The 21,173-nt window shown below is 36.0% G+C and overlaps 1 protein-coding gene across 1 annotated transcript in view; it reads right to left on the bottom strand.

The window, feature by feature from the left end:
* The window catches only part of LOC121374236 (sushi, nidogen and EGF-like domain-containing protein 1), a 35,707-nt gene that overhangs the window by 6,873 nt on the left and 7,661 nt on the right, over window positions 1-21,173 (bottom strand). Inside the window, exons 2-4 of the mRNA XM_041501246.1 lie at window positions 16,341-16,622; window positions 13,764-13,916; window positions 11,425-11,578 (exon numbers count right to left, since the gene is read on the bottom strand). Of these exons, the coding sequence (XP_041357180.1) occupies window positions 11,425-11,578; window positions 13,764-13,916; window positions 16,341-16,622 (589 nt within the window). The remainder of the gene's footprint in view (window positions 1-11,424; window positions 11,579-13,763; window positions 13,917-16,340; window positions 16,623-21,173) is intronic.

Raw genomic sequence — 21,173 nt, 5'->3', positions numbered from 1 at the left:
TAGAACGCATCAATTTTACTCTCCACCCTCTCACCACCGGCATATTCACTGCTTCGCCGTAACTTTTACAACAGCTATGACCCTAATCATTATCTATACATCTATACATTCTCCCAGCATGTGTCACTTTGCATATACATGTAACTTTGTAAAAAAAAAAAAAAATATATATATATATAATTAAAGTATGATGATTTATAGTCATGTCTTATCTCTGGAATCGGCTGAATGTGTTTGAAGTTCAAACAGCGATGTTTACATAGGATTTTATTATGTGTATCAACGGAATAGGGTCTAATAGTTCAGTGGGATAGTAATTCTTTATGAAAAGCGGTGTTACGGTGTTGACAAACAGATACGGTGGTGATACCATTTACAATTATGACGAATAAATATTAAAATGTGTTTATGTGATGAACATTTAATGATTCATCTTTCTGAATAACAATTAATAGCAGAACAGTATTTGAACTTAAAAAAAGCTTCCAGTTCCTGCAAAAATACGTCAGAACGCATCATTTGTACACAAAAACCCAACCACCCCATCCCACAACCCCACACGGCATATTCGCTGCTTGAAATGGTTATTAATTTAGCAAAATATGTACATCTTGCTATGCAGAGACGCCAGTTATTGTTATAATTGGTTTCTTATCTGTTCTTTACAGCTTTATAATTTCATGTATTTTCTTCAACTAGCCTTCTTCTTACTTACTGAGTCACTGACTCTACATTTAATTAGTATTTTTCAATGTATATTTGCTATAAGTGTTATGTAATACTTTATGCAATAAATATGTTCTTCTTCCTGCTTCATCATTAATTAAAACGGCAAGACAATAGGATACGAAATGAATGTTTGTATAGCGAGATCTCTGCACGTTTTAAAGTTATTCCATGTCCATTTAAAGATACTTCATATCTAACATATACCGTAACTTATTTAGATATTTTATCAACTCCGCAGTGACAACATGTTAAGGTGTTGATATACTTTGTTTTCTCTTTAAATTAAAAATAATGAAATAGTTTATATATGATGAACATTTACTGATCTGTTTTTGACTTGTTTTGTTTTTTGTTGCTGTTGTTTTTTGTTTTTTTTGTGTTTTTTGGGGGGTGGTTTTGTTTTGTTTTGTTTGTTTGTTTGTTTTTTTTGGGGTGGGGGTTGGGGTGGTGGTGGTTGTTTGGGTTTTAAGAGCCCATCAAAGACTAAAATGGTATGAACATATTTAGTTGTTTTAACAAGGAACACTGAAAAAGCTTTCAATTGCCACTAAAATAGAATGTTGGCTACAATTACATATTCATATAATTAAATGACTAAGACCTTTATAAATAGGTGAGTGCAATTATATTTGTTTAGTGACATTTCAGGACATTTTAAAGCTATTTCAGGTCGAACATATTGCTATTTGATCAAAATGTTACGATGTTGACCGTTACTGTGTTGATAAAATTTAACAACAACACACATTTTTAGGCATGTCGGAAGCGGTACGGCCGTACCACTTTTTTGTCCAGGAACGTTGTTTTTTCTCTTCCTAATAAAACACCGAGGTTACTGATGCCAGCCCACAGCTTAAGTACAATATAGGATTAAATGGCAAGATTGGAAGAAAATTTGTATTTAAATAAAATCATAACCAACATAAGGTACTTGTTGCACATTTTGTTTACTATAGTCTTTCTCACAGGGAACGCCTTTGTATACAATGGATTTGCTACAAGTTACTAGTATTTATTTCTGAGCCGATTGTTTTCTAAATTGCACAAAAATAGGGCCTTTTTCTTATTTCCAAAACACTTTTACTTTTCTTCTTACATCAAACAAAACTGAAATTATTTACAAGGAAAAAATTACACATTTTTGTAGGAGAATGGGACGGACTCTAGGTGAGGGGGTTTTTCACCTAGTGGAATTAATGTTATAATATATCATGTGTATATACTATATATTATAAACTGAGCTACAGCTCATAGATTTGTGCTAAAACATGAATATGTATATTTTCTGTTTGATTAAATAAAATAGTGATTATGTCATAACACCATTTTCTATGTATTTTAATAATAATCATGTATTACAACTGTTCAATATAATTTATGTATATAGATTTTTGCATGAGAAAAAATGCCATACAGAATTTATGAAATGAGTCTGGGGGTTATTTTATTCCCCAAGCGAGTGCAAGGGATATAACACAATTCCCTATTGAGTTTCATAAATTGCGTAACTCACTCCCATGAATGTTATAATTTATTTATTATCCACAAACTGTAATTTAAAACAAATGTTACATTTATGATTGTAATCACTTCACAATCGATGTTACTAACATTCTGCTATTTTAGTTACACTGGTGCTGAATGATGTCAATTTGACAAACTACGACTGCCGCAACCTTGCAGCTGCTATAGCAACTCGTGACACCAGAAGTGTGTTACAACAGTTTTCGGGGTATGACCCATGCCATAAAGATAGCATAGGGAAAATACAATATTAAATTTGTTCGGTTCATCGAGATATGAACGCAAAAAAGTAAGCACCTCTGGACCAATTAGATTGCTTTAAAGTGTATAGACTCAAAGAAAATTTAATTATATTAATACAACAATTCAACAATTGAAGTTAAACGGTGTAAATATATTTTACATCAACACAAAATCCATTGTTTGAAGATGACACAATTTGGAGGCAAAATAGTACTAATCAATTAATAAATAATTTTAATTCAACCGACACACACCCCATCTCTCTCTCTCTCTCTCTCTCTCTCTCTCTCTCTCTCTCTCTCTCTCTCTCTCTCTTTGTGCTTATTTCTTCTAAACTTTGTTAATAGTGATTAAAACACACACACACACGTGTAACTATGACTACCGCTACACTGCTTGATCCAATACTAATAACGGACACATGCGAAATAAATGATAGCGGAGTAATAAAAAATTTCTTCTAATATAAGCGACCATAATTTCAAGTCTAATACTAAATCATTTAAAAGAGGAGTAAGGATCTATAATAGAGGAGATTTAAAAAAATTAAATGAACTAATAAAAAACGAACCATGGGAAGGAATGTTTTAATAATTCGGACAGTATTGACCAGGTATGTGATACATTTCAAGACATATTAAAGACTCACATAAATCAATGTGTACCACATAAAACAGTTATCATCAGACCAAACGAAAAACCGTGGTTCAATAGTAAATTAAAAAAGAAAAAACAGAATCTGAGAAAGATTACGAAAAAAAGCTATATCTACGAAGAGACCATGAGATAAAAATAAAGTTTGTTTTATTTAACGACGCCACTAGAGCACATTGATTTTTTATCTTTTATCATTTAGCAAGGGATATTTTATTTGCGCTTCCCACAGGCAGGATAGCACAAACCATGGCCTTTGTTGAACCAGTTATAGATCACTGGTCGGTGCAAGTGGTTTACACCTACCCGTTGAACCTTGCGGAGCATTCACTCAGGTTTTGGAGTCGGTATCTGGATTAAAAATCCCATGCCTCGACTGGGATCCGAACCCAGTACCTACCAGCCTGTAGACCGATGGCCTAATCACGACGCCACCGAGGCCATCAGATGAAAGAAAATATAAAAACCAAAGAAATAAAGTAAACAACATAAAAAAAAAATAGCCAAAGAGGCATTTATCAATTCATTAAATAATAAATTAACAGAATTATACTTAGAAAATAAAACCACTTATTGGCAATATATAAAACTATTAGTAAAATCAACAAAACAACATACTATTATACCCCCACTGATCAACCCCAAAGACAATCAATCTCTATCATTTACTGATTTTGATAAAGCGGAGGTATTAAACGAATAGTTCATATCAATTTCCTCGGTTGATGATGCTAATAAAATACTTCCATTTTTTGAGTAACGATGTATGAATCAATTAGAATCATTCAATGTAACTATTCAAGAAATAGGCGACAAAATTAAATCGTAACCACCGAATAAAGCATGTGGTCCTGACGAATTTAGCTATAGGATATCCACTCCACTTATTATTCAATAAATCAATTCATTCATCTACTTTCCCTTCGCAGTAAAATTAGCTCATGTAAAACCATTACATAAAAAAGACTGAAGCCATCCTTCAAATTACAAACCAATATCACTGATTAGCTGTATCGGAAAAATATTTGATAGGATTGTTTTTAAGCATCTTTATAACTTTTTTTACATCTAACAATCTATTTTATAAATTCCAATGTGCTTACCGCCCTAATCACAGTGCTTTATACCAATTAATAGAATAGCACACAAAAATATGTGAATCACTAGATAACAAGGAATATTTCTATGCAGTGTTCTGTGACATGTCTAAAGTCTTTGACAGAGTATGGCATAAAGGGTTAATTTATAAGTTGGAGCGATACGGTATAACAGGTCTTTTACTTAATTGGATAACAAACTATATATCAAGTAGAAAGCAAAGGGTTTTTGTTAATGGTACCTTGTCCAATTATAGTACACTTATGGCTGGAATACCCCCCCAAAGGCTCAGTACTCGGTGCGTTCCTATTTTTAGTTTACATTAACGACATTGTCGATGAACTTAATTGTGTAACTAGACTCTTTGCCGATGATACTAATTTAACATCTTCATCAAATGACTTAACCATTATAGAATCTAATCTTGAAAATTTACAGAAACTCCATAACTGGTCATCTCAGTGGCTTGTCACGTTTAATCCTGACAAAACCTGCATAGTTGTATTCTCAAAAAATACCAATGATCCTGTTCCAATTAATTTATATTTTAGTAACACGCCTATTGATTTAACGCAAACACAGAAATATCTAGGTTTAACGTTTACAAACAATGGGAAATGGAAAAATCATATTCAAAACACATATAAATCGGCTTCATCTACGGTTTTTGTGTTGAAGAAATACAAGTATTGAAGTTATTCTCTAGATCGACAAATATTGATGCAAATATATACAACATTTATACGTTCAGTACTTGAATATGTATCTGAAGTTTGGGACGGATGCTCAGTTTTAGACAAGGAACATCTAGAAAAATTTCAACTTGAAACTGCAAGAATAATAACAGGTCTACCTTTCTTTGTAACACGAAATGCTCTATACTTAGAAACTGGTTTAGTTACCCTTTCTGAACGTCGAAAGGCAAAAAAATTATGTACTATGTTTAAAATACTTAATGGTATGGCTCCTGACTTTTTAACAAACTGCATTCCGCCTAGGGTAACACAACGTGTTCATTATAGACTAAGAAACCAAAACAATATATCTATTTTGTTTGCCAGAGCTAATATATACTCAAAAGAATTTAAGGGTCAGACGATATTTTCGACATTATTTTCTGAATGTCAATTATATTAGCTAGACCATAATGTCACGCATGGTATTGTTCCAATTTGACGGAAGTGGGTCTAAGCAACCCATAAATGAATTAAAATCCACTGTCATTGACACTGTCGACTAGTTCTAATGGCGAAAACATGCTTACATTTGCACGTAAATTAGGGCGAAAGCGAAAGGTCTGCTAAGTGCCCATAACTTGCTTTTTCACAAAGCGCTTCATTTGCACGCTTTGCACGTGTATTCCATGTTCCCAATGCTGAATTTCCGTATAATTGGAGCTTGCGTTCGTGTACGGTGCACACTCCAAATTCGACAATGGTACAACTTCAACTGACTATCGAAGATCGAGGAAGGGCTATTGCTTGGATTCAGGATGGCAATACGCAAAGAAATGTTGCTCTGAGACTTGGTGTCAGTCAGAGTGTCGTTGGCCGACTGTGGCAACGGTACCAAGCAACGAATTCTGTTCGAAATCGTCCACGTTCGGGAAGACTCCGAAGCACTACAAATAGAGAGGACCGCTACATCACCAATATGGCTCTACGTCAACGCACAACCACTGCACGCCGATTACGTGACAATCTGCGGACTGCGACTGGAACTCGAGTGTCTGATCAAACCATACGCAATCGTCTGAGAGCCAATAATCTACGCTGCCGTCGCCAGACTGTAAGACGTCACTGGTGCACGCTTCATCTGCGGTGGCAACGTGTTCAGTGGGGTCGAGTGATGTTCACTGATGAGGCCAGGTTTAGTCTCCAGTTCAACGACGGTCGGGTTCGTGTCTACAGACGTCCTGGGGAGCGCTTCGCTGACGTTAACGTTAGACAACGTCACCGGTTCGGTGGTGGCAGCGTCATGGTGTGGGGCGGCATCTCTATCCACCACAGGACCCCCCTCTATGTGGTGGATGGCAATCTGAATGGAATCCGCTATCTGAATGAGATAATCCGGCCGTTGGTTCTCCCAGGCCTTCAGCAGATTGGCGGCGGGGCAGTTCTGCAGGATGACAATGCCAGACCCCACCGCGCCAGGGTGGTAACGGACTTTCTAAGACAACAAGGTATCGCCAGGATGGATTGGCCAGCATATTCGCCTGACTTGGCCCCAATAGAGCACGCCTGGGACGAATTAGGCAGGAGAGTTCGGGATAACCATGCCCCTCCGGCCAACCTTCATGATCTGGGTCAACTTCTTATGGCAGAGTGGCAGGCCATTCCCCAAGAGTTCTTCAGACGTCTGATCAACAACATGAGGCAACGATGTGTCGAGTGTATTCGCGCCAGGGGTGGATTCACACACTATTAAACGAATGTTCTAATGTGTAAAATCCATGTTTGACAACCTTCAACTTTGACAGCATGTCATGTGACTTTCTTGTATACAGTGACGTTTATTTGTGTTTTTTTGTAAATGTGGAAACAATAAATAAAATTTTTGGTGTAGTTTTACATCATCAATCTAATACACTCTGAAACTTATTTGGTTATAAATTTTTGACCCTTAAATTCTTTTGAGTAGTATATTAAAACTGTCCTTTTTTCATTCGACTATTGATCAGTGGAACACCTTGCCATTAGAAATTAAAAACTGTGAGCAAATTTCAACCTTTAAAAAAAAGCAGTTGCACCTGAATGTTACAAGGTGCCCTCGTTCCACTTATGTGGAAATCGAATGGAAAATATCTTACATACAAGATTAAAAAACACTTGTAGTATCTTAAATGCTGATTTATATCGCTGTGGACTAGTTACAGATCATCGCGCAAATGTGGGTGTCATAATGAGAGCAGCTTCCATTACTTCTTTCAGTGTAAACTTTATACCCAGCAAAAACAACATCTATTAGACTCTTTGAGTACATGTGTACCAATAAACCTCCAGTTAGTACTAAACGGTAGACGACACAAAAATACATCAAACAAACAGAAAGATTCAATAAATAAAATATGGTTTAATAAATGATTAGATAATAAATTATGGCTCGATAGAAGTATATAAAAATGTGCGGAACTTCTCGACTATCCCACGTCCAAGCCGCGTCGTCTGATTAGAAAGATAAACTACGTCAGTTTCCACATTTTTCTTTTCTTTAGCACTTTATTCACACTACAGATATATTTTGCTTGATATTCTATGTTCTGAATAGTTATTGTAGTCTTTCTTCCAGTTTCACTTTATCTGCACTGTTAATTTGTCTCGCTTGATGTTTTGTGTATTTACTTTGTTTCAAATATTTGTAGTAATAGTAGTCGCCTATAATGTTATAATATTTGTAATTAGGAGAAGGCCTCGTAAGTTGGATAACTTGTGCACAATCGTTTTATATATTATATGCAATAAAATATGTTTAAAACAAAAAACACACACACACACACACACACACACAGAGAGAGAGAGAGAGAGAGAGAGAGAGAGAGAGAGAGAGAGAGAGAGAGAGAGAGAGAGAGAGAGAGAGAGAGAGAGAAACATGGTGTTTACTGTGTTCTAGGAATTATTAAAAATTAAAATATACAAATTAAAAATGAAAGAAAGGATAAAGGTAACTGATAATACATAACAATGAAACAGCACATGGCATTCTCTATTATTTACAATAGGCAGAGCATGTATTGTTAACTGTCATTGTTGTATTGCAGTTTACCATGTGCAGTGCATTCTGACAGCATGTTATTGTCACTACCATGACCCATAACAATACATGGAAGGAAGGAAGGAAATGTTTTATTTAACAACATACTCAACACATTGTATTTACGGATTTATCCTATAACTTACCCATGATATCCATGTCATAAACCCATATGATAATTTACTTTATTAACCCGGTTAATAATGGTATGCAAATTTGCAAGGTTTCTAGGTAATGTGTTGCTGTGAATGGGTCATTTGCTTACAAGCCAAAGATTTGTTTTAAAATGCGTGACGTCAAACTAATCTGTGCTAATCGTGATGGCATCATATTAATTAGAATGTTATTTTAGAAGTGTTATAGGATAAATAGAATTCGCTACTCGTGTTTTTTAATATGTAAAATATCAACCTCGTCTAGTTAATCGGTATTTGTCTCGGCAGAGCCTCAACAAATACCGATTAACATTCAATTCTTTATTCACCGTAAGCATAGCGGCTTATTGGTATGAACAAACAACAATACTAGTAAACATACAATATCACATGTACATACAATTAGGATAATAAATAGAACACACACACACACACACACACACACACACACACACATGTACATATATATTCTCAATAAGGAGAATGTATTATATACAAATTGACATTCAAATGCAACATATTATATATCTTGATAATTCCAGTATATTTAGACTAAGGAAGTTCGAATTTTAAATGCTTTAAATATATATTTTCCCAATTTACACAATATATTTTTGTTTTTACTGGTCAGCAACTGTATAAACTTTAGCATAGATGGCCTATTCCAGTAGTATTTCTTTATATAATTTTCTCTTAAATCTCTGTACAATGTACATATTAATACAAAATGATATTCATCTTCTACATCTCCGCTATTACAATAAATGCATATTCTATTGGGACGACTTATTTTCTTATATCTACCAGTTTCTATTGCCAAAATATGTGAAGATAGCCTTAATTTTGTAATACATGTTTTATAAATATCAGGTATAGGTTTGACCAAGTATTGTTGAGTTTTTAAGTCTTCGACCAAGTATCTATACAAATTGCTGCATTTCACAGATGTATTTAGCTGATGGTAAAGATTCTGCAATGCTTGGTCAAAAATCCTTTGTTTAATTAGTGATAAATAATACATCGTACTTTCTACCAGATGATCCTGATTGTCCCAAATATAACCAAGCCCCAACTCTTGAAATGTTTTCTTAATAAAAAATACCCAGTTATTTTTATAGACGCAGCTAGATTTCATCTCACTATACATCAGTTTGAACCAATATTTCATCATACGATAGGTACGTTCATGCACCAATGGATATCTACCTAATTCAAAATAAATCATAATATTGCTTGTACATCCTTTAACTTTTAGAACATTTTTACAAAAATCAAGGTGAATTTTTTCAATTAAATCTGCTTTTTGAAAACCCCAAATTTCACAACCATAGAACAGTACGCTAGCTACATACGTGTCAAATAACGCCAACAATGAACATAGACTCGGTTGATATTTTCCATATTAAAAAATACTCGTGACGAATCGGTAACAGGTCGTTTCGCCCTTATTACTAGTTCATTCGAGTCGTTTTGAACAGGGTTGATTCGTACCTCTAACCGAGTCGTTTCGCCCCATGTTTCGATTCGCACTAATTTTTATTTTGTTAATAAAATACATTTATTCATTGATTTGTCCTATATCCATTGATTGTTAGATGTCATATATTGCGTGTTTATATTTACAGATAAAAATAATATTATAATTTTGTTTATTTCCAGTATCATTTACTCAAGCCATATACATGAAATACGTACAGGTCTTAGATAATATACAGACAATGTATTCACATTAATAATTAATTTATGAACAGTCACACTGCATACTACTGATGTGCTGTGGTTTCTTATTAAATATACTACATACCCAGCTGAGGTTAAAACGCCGAGTTGGTATGTTGATTTCGCCTAGCTTCAACTGACAGAAAGTAAACTGATAAAGCATTAATATCCAAAGACAGAACATTACTTAATATTTGGTAATGAACAGAAGAAAAAAATACTTCAAAACTATAATAAATATATTTATTTTGTGGGGCGAAACGACTCGGTACGAATGAGATTTAGGGCGAGCCAACCTTGGGTGAATAGGACTAAGGGCGAAACAATGCAGAGTTCGAAATGGTTTTAGGGCGAAACTACTTGGATTCCGAATCCTCTATATATGGCGTCGGAGTCCGAGAGCAATACATGGAAGTCATCGTTATTATTTACGATACGATATATAGGGATTACTATGTGAGTAGTAATGTTATCTAAAGTGTATTTAAATCATCAAGAGTTGTAGCCAGCAGATAGGATTTGGATAATATATATACATTTGAGAACGACGATCACATTTTTATATTGTACAACTCTAAAATTAACCGATTGCTGTTTGAAGTTTCCGATCGATGAATTATTAATACTGATGTTTGAAATTCTTTAAATCTTCTGCTACATAAGGCGTAATTTGACAAGAACAATTCCTCACTTAATTGCACCATTTCAACACGACTGCCAAAAAAACGTTTCGTGGGGAGGGTGGCATGCCCCCAGACAGCCCTAGTTTGGCTTCGAGCCTATGGCGCTCGCATAGTATAGATCTCATCATATACATCAAGCTATCTTGGAAACATCCATTTATGATAACCCTTACAGGTTTTGCCTGACCAGTTGCAGTAAACTGAAACTGACGACACAGTTCGTTGATATTACTTGAACAGATTGTATTTTGTCTCTATTTGGAAAGAATCATGTAACATGTCTTGGTTTATCATTATACATCATAGGCTGTATTTGTTGACCAGCGAAACGGTCTTGGTGTGTTATTTACAAAATGAGAAACAGAGTAGGTTAAACTTTGCAAAATAAACCATGAGTATAATTTTAATCAGAAAAAACATGTAATCCATCTTGAAGTCTTTCTTAATTGCGTGTCTATAAAATACTGAATGAAATCAGTTTGGGTTATTTTGATTTAGGTTCAGTCTCACGATTTTGATTTGTAACATAGCAATTTCGTGGTTTTGGCCCTATTTAATCAACCCTTTTTTCACAATTTCGTGGTTTTGGCCCTATTTAATCAACCCTTTTTTCACAATTTCGTGGTTTTGGCCCTATTTAATCAACCATTTTTTTCACAATTTCAAGTGCATTTGAATTTAAAAATAATAATAAGGCGAATTCTTCGAAATAATTCAATATGATGTTTGTTTGCTTGTTTGCTTGCCTATTTATTGTTTTTGGTTTCTTTGTTTTCTGATTTGTTTCTTTGTTTCTTTCTTTCTTTTTTCTTTCTTTCTTTCTTTCTTTCTTTATTAAAATAAATCACATTAAATCTCGGTCAACGTACTTGCGAGTGTTGGTTCTGTTATGTTGTAATCTACTCGGAACAGATACTTTCCGGGAATTCCGATATTCGACAAGAGCGTGACGTTGATTAAATCCTTTGACCGTGATCCATCCAGGAGGTGGAGCTCGTTACTTACACCGCTTAGAAACCCAGCCTACAACAGACAACAACAACAACAACAGTGATACGAAAATACCACGCGTCGCCAACATGCCAGTTAGAAAGTCATCATGAAAAAAAACCCCGTTTATTTTGTTCAACGACACCACTAGAGCACATTGATTTACTAATCATCGGCTATTGGATGTTAAACATTTAGCAAGTTTGACATATAGTCAGAGAGAAAATTTGCTACAGATTTCGATTAGTAGCAAGTAGGTTATATGAAAGGAAGGAAGGAAATGTTTTATTTAACGACGCACTCAACACATTTTATCTACGGTTATATGGCGTCAGACATATGGTTAAGGACCACACAAATATTGAGAGAGGAAACCCGCTATCGTCACTTCATGGGCTACTCTTTTCGATTAGCAGCAAGGGATCTTTTATATGCACCACCTCACAGACAGGATAGTACATACCATGGCCTTTGTTACACCAGTTATAGAGCACTGGCTGGAACGACAAATAGCCCAATGGGTCCACCGACGGGGATCGATCCTAGACCGACCGCGCATCAAGCGAACGTTTTACCACTGGGCTACGTCTCGCCCCGTGCAAGGAAGAGTATTATATTATAATTTTTTATATATTTTTTTATGTTTAATATTTTGCTGCCGGTTACATTATAGGGCTATGAGATGGAGAGAAAACAAAGTTGAATGTGTGGAATGCAATACAATGGCATGATTTGGCATCAATGTTCAGCACTGGAATTAAGATGCATAATGTTATTTAACTTTATTCCTTAGTCTCATTACCATCTAGTGTAAGTGTCGGGTACTCGAGTCCGGGTCGAGTTTGACCCTCGAGTACACGAGTGCAATAGTTTCGACTCGTGGAGGCCCTAGTAGCAAGAGGTCTTTTATATGCACCATTCCACAGACATGATAGCATATACCAGTCATGGTTCACTGTCGTCACCATGAAAGTTAAAAATAATAAAAATAGAGATACATACGGGTAAATTTCGGAAACCATACTACTCTTTGCACAAGCAGAAGATTAATTTTTTTTATCAAAATTTTGTCTTTTATTAAATAACTTACTGTTGGGGGTTACTTAACATTAATCATGTTCATATAACTTTAACATTGCAGAACACCTCACCTATAACAAAGCATGTCTTTCATTAAAAGTTTATATTGCGACTGTGCGGCGAATTGCCATGCCAGTTATTTATTTACAATTTCTGAACATTAAAAATTATTACTATGAATGTTAATGTTGGCGTATGTTTATAAAAAGTCTTAATATATAGGTGTATAATTACCCTATTATTAATTATAATTGTAAGAATAATTATGTAAAAGCTATTTTATTACCATACTTCAGTCTTGGTGCCAAGATAACCGGCCTCGGTGGCGTCGTGGTTAGGCCATCGGTCTACAGGCTGGTAGGTACTGGGTTCGGATCCCAGTCGAGGCATGGGATTTATAATCCAGATACCGACTCCAAAACCTGAGTGAGTGCTCCGCAAGGCTCAATGGGTAGGTGTAAACCACTTGCACCGACCAGTGATCCATAACTGGTTCAACAAAGGGCATGGTTTGTGCTATCCTGCCTGTGGGAAGCGCAAATAAAATATCCCTTGCTGCTAATCGGAAAGAGTAGCCCATGTAGTGGCGACATCGGGTTTCCTCTCAAAATCTGTGTGGTCCGTAACCATATGTCTGACGCCATATAACCGTAAATAAAATGTGTTGAGTGCGTCGTTAAATAAAACATTTCTTTCTTTTCTTTGATGTCAAGATATGTAGTAAGATTACAGCCACGGCTGTACCAATATCTGGTGTCGGTCCTACACAGTGGTATATCTTCAATGAAAAGTTAAAGGTTGTTTTGTTTAACGACACCTCTGGAGCACATTGATTTATTAATCATCGGCTATTGGATGTCAAACAGTTGGTAATTTTGACATATAGTCTTACAGAGGAAACCTGCTACATTTTTCCATTAGTATCAAGGGAACCTTTCTATGCACCATTTCACAGGCAGGACAGCACAAACCACGGCCTTTGATATACCAGTCGTGGTACACTGGCTGGAACGAGAAATAGCCCAATGGACCCACTGACGGGGATCGATCCCAAACCGACCGCGCATCAAACGAGCGCTTTACCAGTGGGCTACGTCCCGCCCCATTTTCAATGAATATTCACCATTATGAAGCATACCTGAGTTCTTATTTGCGGCAGGGTAGCTGGGTCTTCATCGGGGAACTGTGCTGCATAGTCTATGGTGTCCATGATCCACGTCATTTTGTCGTACAACAGCAACACCATCGACACCGTGTTGTCAGAGGCTAGTAGCGCCTGGAACGTGTTCAACTGGTAACGAGAGGGAGTTAAAGTTTTGTATTGTTTAACGACATCACTAGAGTACATTGATTTATCAGTCATCGTCTACTGGTAATTTTCACATGAGGAGATTCAGAAAGGAAACTCGCTACATTTTTCTATCAGTAGCAATGAATCTTTTATATCCACCATCCAACAGACAGGATAGCACATACACCAGTCGTGTTGCACTGGCTAGAACGAAAAATGGCCCAATGAGTCCACCAACGGGGATCGATCCTAAAACGACCGCACGTCAAGGGAGCGCTTTACCACTGAGCTACATCCCGCTGTTACAAAAATCTGAGGTTGCCATTGTCAGTGGCGGATCCAGAAATTGGGATGTCGGAAGATAGGAGCATTTTGGGGGTTATAGGGCATAGGCGGTTTGGCCTTATGGTTAGAGTAAGATCTGACCTCCCCTGCCCCAACCCCGGCCCCCATTTGGTCACACCAATGTTCCGAATATGAATGACATTTCTTTGTAAACCATTTAAAAAACGTTTCCTTTGGGGCTTGGGTCAACCTTTCCTCCTAACCTACTTGGGGCCTAAATTTAATTGAGTAGAATGAAATAAATTTTAATAAATAAATAATTTAGATCAGCCCATCAAAAATTGCGCCATGTTCTTTTTTTTTTAATAAATTGTTAATTTAGTGTAGTATAAATATTTTTAAATTTTTAGGGCGCAGTCAAAAAATGTAAACTCCCTAATTTCCCATTTATTCTTTTTTGGATTAAAAATCAAAATTTCAAAATTATCTTCAGTGAGTAGGAAATTCCTGTCCCGAGTCAGGCCCCCGATCTTATCCGGGGGTCGGACTCGGGATGGGAGTGTTCGAAAGTCTAGTGGTATATGAGCACGTTAAACTAGTTACCTGCCTACCTACCTACCTACCTACCTACCTACCTACCTACCTACCTACCTACCTGCCTGCCTGCCTGCCTGCCTGCCTGCCTACCTACCTACCTACCTGCTCTGTCTGACAAACAATGTTGTCGTTGTTGTGTTCACCGACAGATGTTTTGAAAATGGTGATAAAAAAATAACAATAACAGCGGCATAATATTAAAAAACATATATATATTTATAGTGTACTAAATTCATAAGCGCACGAGACGGGGCAAGAGGGGGCAACTGCACCAACCCTCCTCCCAATGCTGAAGTAAACCCTCAAATTCAGGCAAAAACGATATATTCGGCAAAACTAATTGCCTTAAAGCCTTTTACCATGTATTTCCATTATAATGCATGTAAAAATGAGTAGTGATTCATTTGCATCCTATATATTGACAGTAATGCTAAAATGACTAAATGTTGTTATCCAGATTCGGGCATTTTCGTTTAATTAGTGTAAAATGTATTTGATAAGAGTAACCCATGGAGTGGCATTAGTGGGTTTCCTCTCTAATGATCTATTTGGTAAACCATTTCATATCCGACGCCATATAACAGCAATTATGCATCATTAAATAAAACAATTATTGTCTCTTTTTTTCCCGACCTCTGTTCTTCTCTACTCCCCTCCTAGCGTTTTACGCTAAATAACTAATATTTTTCCACTAGAACACAATGATATATTCACCATCGGCTGTTGTATGTCAAACATTTGGTAATTAGCAGCAAGGGATCTTTTTAAAGATCTTTTTTCCACAGAAAGGACAGCAGATACCACGACCTTTGATATACCAGACGTGGAGGTTAGATCCTGTGACCAAAGTACCTCAGGAGAGCGCTCTGCCAACTGAACTGGAGTCTCCACCACCATCACCACCCCCGCCCCCCCCCCCCCCCACTCACACACACCACCACCACCATTCCCTGCAATCAAAGCACCTCCTGAAGGCGAACGCTCTACCAACTGAACTGGAGTTTTCACCATCCCCACCACCGCCACCACCCCAACCCCCCCCCTACACACACACCACCACCACCATCCCCTGCAATCAAAGCACCTCCTGAAGACGAGCGCTCTTACAAATGAACTGGAGTCTCCACCATCCCCACCACCCCACCACCCCACCACCCACACACACACCACCACCACCATTCCCTGCAATCAAAGCACCTCCTCAAGGCGAGCGCTCTACCAACTGAACTGGAGTCTCCACCACCCCCACCACCTCTCACACACACCACCACCACCATTAACTGCAATCAAAGCACCTCTTGAAGGCAGCGCTCTACCAACTGAACTGGAGTCTTCACCATCCCCACCATCCCACCACCCCCCACACACACCACCACCACCCCACACACACACACAAACACATCCCCACCACCTCCACCACCCCCCACACACACCACCACCACCATCCCCTGCAATCAAAGCACCTCCTGAAGGCGAGCGCTCTACCAACTGAACTAGAACCCCCACCCCACCTCTCCCTTCCGTAATATCTTATAATAATACCTTGCCCGGAGTCCCCTGGAAATTTGCGACGTCTTCCCACGTTACCACTAGAGCAGACACCGGACTGTAGAGTGGTCCGAACGTCTCGAACTGGCGCGCTGTCTGCGCTAGGTCGGCCATGAACGTCGCATCGCTCGTCTGCCTGTACCACACAGTGCCGCCGTTGTTGATGGCGATGTCGGCGCAGAAAGCACAAACGGCCGTCGTCGTTCCGGAGGAATACAGCGTCGTGTCACTGAATGTTGCCGCTCCTTGGAAAGTTATCGACCCGTCATTGTTAACCTAAAAATAAAATAAATAAAAAAACTATATTAAATTAATTAATTAATTAATTAATTAATTAATATGGCGAATGTACGATGACTTTGATGGGTGGTATGGGAGCCCTGCCTCATAAAACTGAGAAATATTAACCTCATTGCGGTTTAAAGGGACTATCTCAGTTTGCGACATACGGAGCCTTTTTTCGTGACTAACATTACATTTTAAAGATATATTTTCTATTAGAATATCAGTGTCTGCATAAAACAAATGCTAGTATCAGACTACCAACTGACACGACAAAGTTGGTCAACTTTCTGCTCTCACGACTTCTACGACTGTCCATTTGTTAGTGAGAGCGCTCTTACAACACGATTCTCATCGTATACAACTTCTACAATCAATATTATTAGTTGTTCAACTGAGCCGGTTTCTAGGTAAGCGACATTCGTGTCAGACGTCTCTACTGACATCACATGATTTTATCCTGAGGAAAGTAAAAAAAAAAAAAAAAAAAAAAAAAAAAAATGGCAGACAAGAATATTGACCTAAACGTGTAAATGTGAACGAAAATGCTATAACAGCAAATACAAAAGTTAGCTTGATGTGCACAATTTTAACTGTATCTACAACATTTTCATATTATTTTAAAAATACTTATTACTTTCATATTTTCCAGCTATACACATTCCCAGATCAGACAAAAATGTCCGAACACCAAAAAATAGATACTGAAACAGAGATGGGGCGATGACTTGACAAAAGTAATCGATTACGATTACGATTACTTTAAAATGTTACGATTACGATTACAAGAAAATTGAAAGTAATCGATTACAATTACGATTGCGAATACATCGTTCAGCAATTATGATTACAATCACGATTACATAGGTATCATAGGTATAATTATTGTATCAAAGCATAAAATATATATTATATAGTTTTTATTATTGAACTAAGCCATAATTACTAATTGCAAACTGTCTGTTCACTATTACGTGTTGTTTTTTATTGTTTGTATACCATTTTAATAATATCCACAAATTAAAATAAAATAAAAATTTAAATCTATAAATGAAGAAATAATGAAAGAACGAAAGAAAAGAAAAAACAAGTAAATAAATAAACTGATATCTGTGGACATGTATATGTACATGTGCACAAGTTGCTCTTTGCATTTAATTGTTAACATTCTAAAAATGACTATTATCAATGAATCGATTTGCCAGTCATGTTTTTATTAAAGTACACATTTATACCTACATACATCAATTATACAGTGTTGCTAGTTTGCTTTGGGCCATAGTATAAGAATCCAATTGTATCGGTGAAAATTACAAATATCTTGTGTTTATTTTGGTATCAGTAGAAGCGCCGCGTTTCGTAGAACATCCATTAAAATCAGCTTTCAGGAATTTTTATCAGAAGTGTTTATATTTTAAGCTATTTTAAAGGAAACTAAACCAAGGTTTATCTTGATAAACTACTTTCAACTGGGTATTTGCTTAATTAGTTGCGTTATTTGTGGTTGTGTCTGTGACAGTGTGAAGATGGCTGCCCATGGAATCAAGCTTGATATGACTGACTGGCTGCCCGTCTTCAGTCGTAACCACCAAAAAAAGAAAAGAAATTTTGGCACGGTACCGTTGGTGGACTTTCACACCTGTGACAAAACGAGATATTGTCAAGCGTTTCTTTGTTGAATTCAGACCCGTGATAACGCTGTTTATGCTTTGAGAGGAACGCAAGTTTTTATTTTAAAAATAAATATTATTTATTTTTACGGCAATGAATTAGGACACAAAACTGGGGCAGGGTACAGCGCCCTTCTATATAAAAAAAATAATTATTGCTAGCTACAACACTGTATTCATTCAAATGGTTTTTTTTATAGTAAATGTAAACAAGATAGATGCCATTATCTCCTGGGTTACATTCATTTGATGATCCAGTCATTATGATCCTCTGTTTCTAAAGGCAAATGATAGTTCTACTATTAGAGTAGTAGACAATGGGATTGACCAATACTGCTGCTAACTATAGGCACTGTTACTGGAGTTGATGCTACAAATATCTAAATTTAGTAAATAATCATGGTTAATCATAAAAGTAATCGCTGATTACGATTACATTAGCAATGTAATCGATTACGATTGCGATTACATGCTTTACAATCGATTATGATTACTGATTACGATTACCCCATCTCTGTACTGAAAGTACCAAACTTGCTGTAAGTGTACTGGTGAAAACAATCACAAACATCTGTAGTTTTAGACCCTATAAATATCGAGTTCCTTATATTGGTGTCTGTGCATTTGATCAAACACAGACAATTTTTTCCCAGATCAGAACAAAATGTCCGACGATAGTGTTTTGTCACAGTATAGAAGTCTACAAAGAAACGGTTGGTTTTCAAATATATTTAATATTAATAAAAACATTTTTCGTGAACTCGGGCACTAAAGGTCACATCTATGCCATAGAAATGTAAATTATATTTTATCTGAACGATTTTCAATTATTTAATAATAAGTCGGTAGCTATTAGCCGTCTGTTACTGACTGATTCATCACGTGCATCGTAACAACCCAGTAAAATTTAAAAATTAATGAAGTACATGTTATTTATATGTTAAAAAGAAATAAACAAGAAAAGGTGTTGCGTAATATGTGAAATAAATAGTTACATATTAAATACAAAATTATTTTTTTCGTTTTTTATTTAACAAAAAAAGAGGAAACTCAACAGCAACTCATAAACGGAAAAAAATATGTACATGTAAGTTTCAGGATTAAAATATAATTTAGCTGAGTTAACATTGGTTTATACTGTACAAGCATTGTCACGATCTATACATGGATTACATCGAGATAAAATTTGCAGGTTCGATGGTGATTAGTTAAAACGAATATTGTATGTTTTCTGGACCCACAAATTACAGAATTCATAAAATGAGGTGTAAATATATTTACATTTTTAAGTGCATTAAAATTAAAAGTAAATCTTAACTGACGCAACAGCAAAACAATCTAAGCTCTAAAAAAAAACCTGCTTATTTTGTCGACCCGTTTTTGATGTTACATAAACTATTACAATACCGTGATCACTTGACTTTATAAATGTATTGTAAAATAACGTATGCAATTTAATAATAATTTGTAAAGAAACTTTTATTTTCACTAAAATGTTTTTGGTATGGGTTTAAAAAGTAATAATATGTTTTTATACAAATTGTAACTTTATTGATTATAGAGTTATAAGCCGATTTAACGCAAACGAAATATAATACCGGGTCTTTTCCACTAGTCTTACCTAGACGCTGGTGTTATAAACTAAGCGTTTCCTAGGTAAATATCGGCTGGTTTTCAACATACAACATACACACGTAAACTGTAATACCGCACGCTTAACCTTTCCGTCATCGTCTATATATTTTCCAACAAAATGTTTTATTAATAAATAAAGGACCGTACCTATCTGGTGTACAAGAGGGGCAATTACCCAGAAAAATATTAAAAAGTCCCCCTTTCCAGTTTGTTTCTTACCTGTAGAATATCCTGTATTATTGTGCCGCGATTAGTTTTGTATTGCCACCCCACTTGTGTTTGACTAGGTACGGTCCTGAATTGGTTGAAATCAAGTTAATTAAATATTAGGGTTTTGTTTTGTTTTAGTTTGTTTTTTGTTCGGGTTTTTTTTCGTTTTTTTTTTTTGTTGTCGTTGGTGTTTTGGAAGGGTTGGGGTTCGATGTTGTTGTTGTTGTTTTTATTGTTGTTATAGAGTTTTTGGGGATTGTTTTGTTTTATTTTGTTTTTTGTCTTGAGGGTGTTAACATGTATATACCGACTACTGAGATGGTGGATCAGGTTACAGAAGTGCAATTTTACTTTTAAAATGGCTCAGTGAACAATTTGAGCATGGATGACAAGCATCATATATTAACAAAACAAAATATCAAAAGATTTCTTCTTCCATACAGGTGTGAATAATCACGAGATTGTCTAGAGCGCCCGTGGTCTTAACTGGGATTCCTCAAACGTATTCAGTGTGGCTTAGTTTAAGCCAAGCCTGTTAACATTAAGAAAGATTTTAACGAAGATAGGTCACCGTCTCAACTTTTAACCATACATATATTTATGATAGCATCAGCAAGGAATTTCATTACAGTCTTTATAAACATACCTTTCAGGTGATAAGATATAATAAAATGAAAACGAAAATCCTCCATTGTAAATCTATTTTTTATTTAGAAGGTTAATACCCATATTATTTCACTTCTACAATGTGTCATTGACATCCACATCAAAACAACTTCACGCTTTCTGACTTCATAAAAAAAAGACACAAAAAAACTAAATATCGCTATTGTCAAAATATTAATATTATTCTTGTATACTAGTATATTATTATACGAGTATATGCTGATGGAAATCAATAAGGGGTCACAACTACACAAACTTGAAAAGAGAAGTTTCAGCAAGTAAACCATGTTACTGACATTCAGTCGCACAATACATCTTTGTACTTCATACTGTAGACATTACGACGCTAATAGTGACTGAAATG

The sequence above is a fragment of the Gigantopelta aegis genome, chromosome 6 (assembly GCF_016097555.1).
Source record: "Gigantopelta aegis isolate Gae_Host chromosome 6, Gae_host_genome, whole genome shotgun sequence".
Lineage (NCBI taxonomy): Eukaryota > Metazoa > Mollusca > Gastropoda > Neomphalida > Peltospiridae > Gigantopelta > Gigantopelta aegis.
The sequence above is the reverse complement of the archived record's forward strand: the minus strand, read 5'-3'. Positions and strand labels throughout refer to the sequence as shown.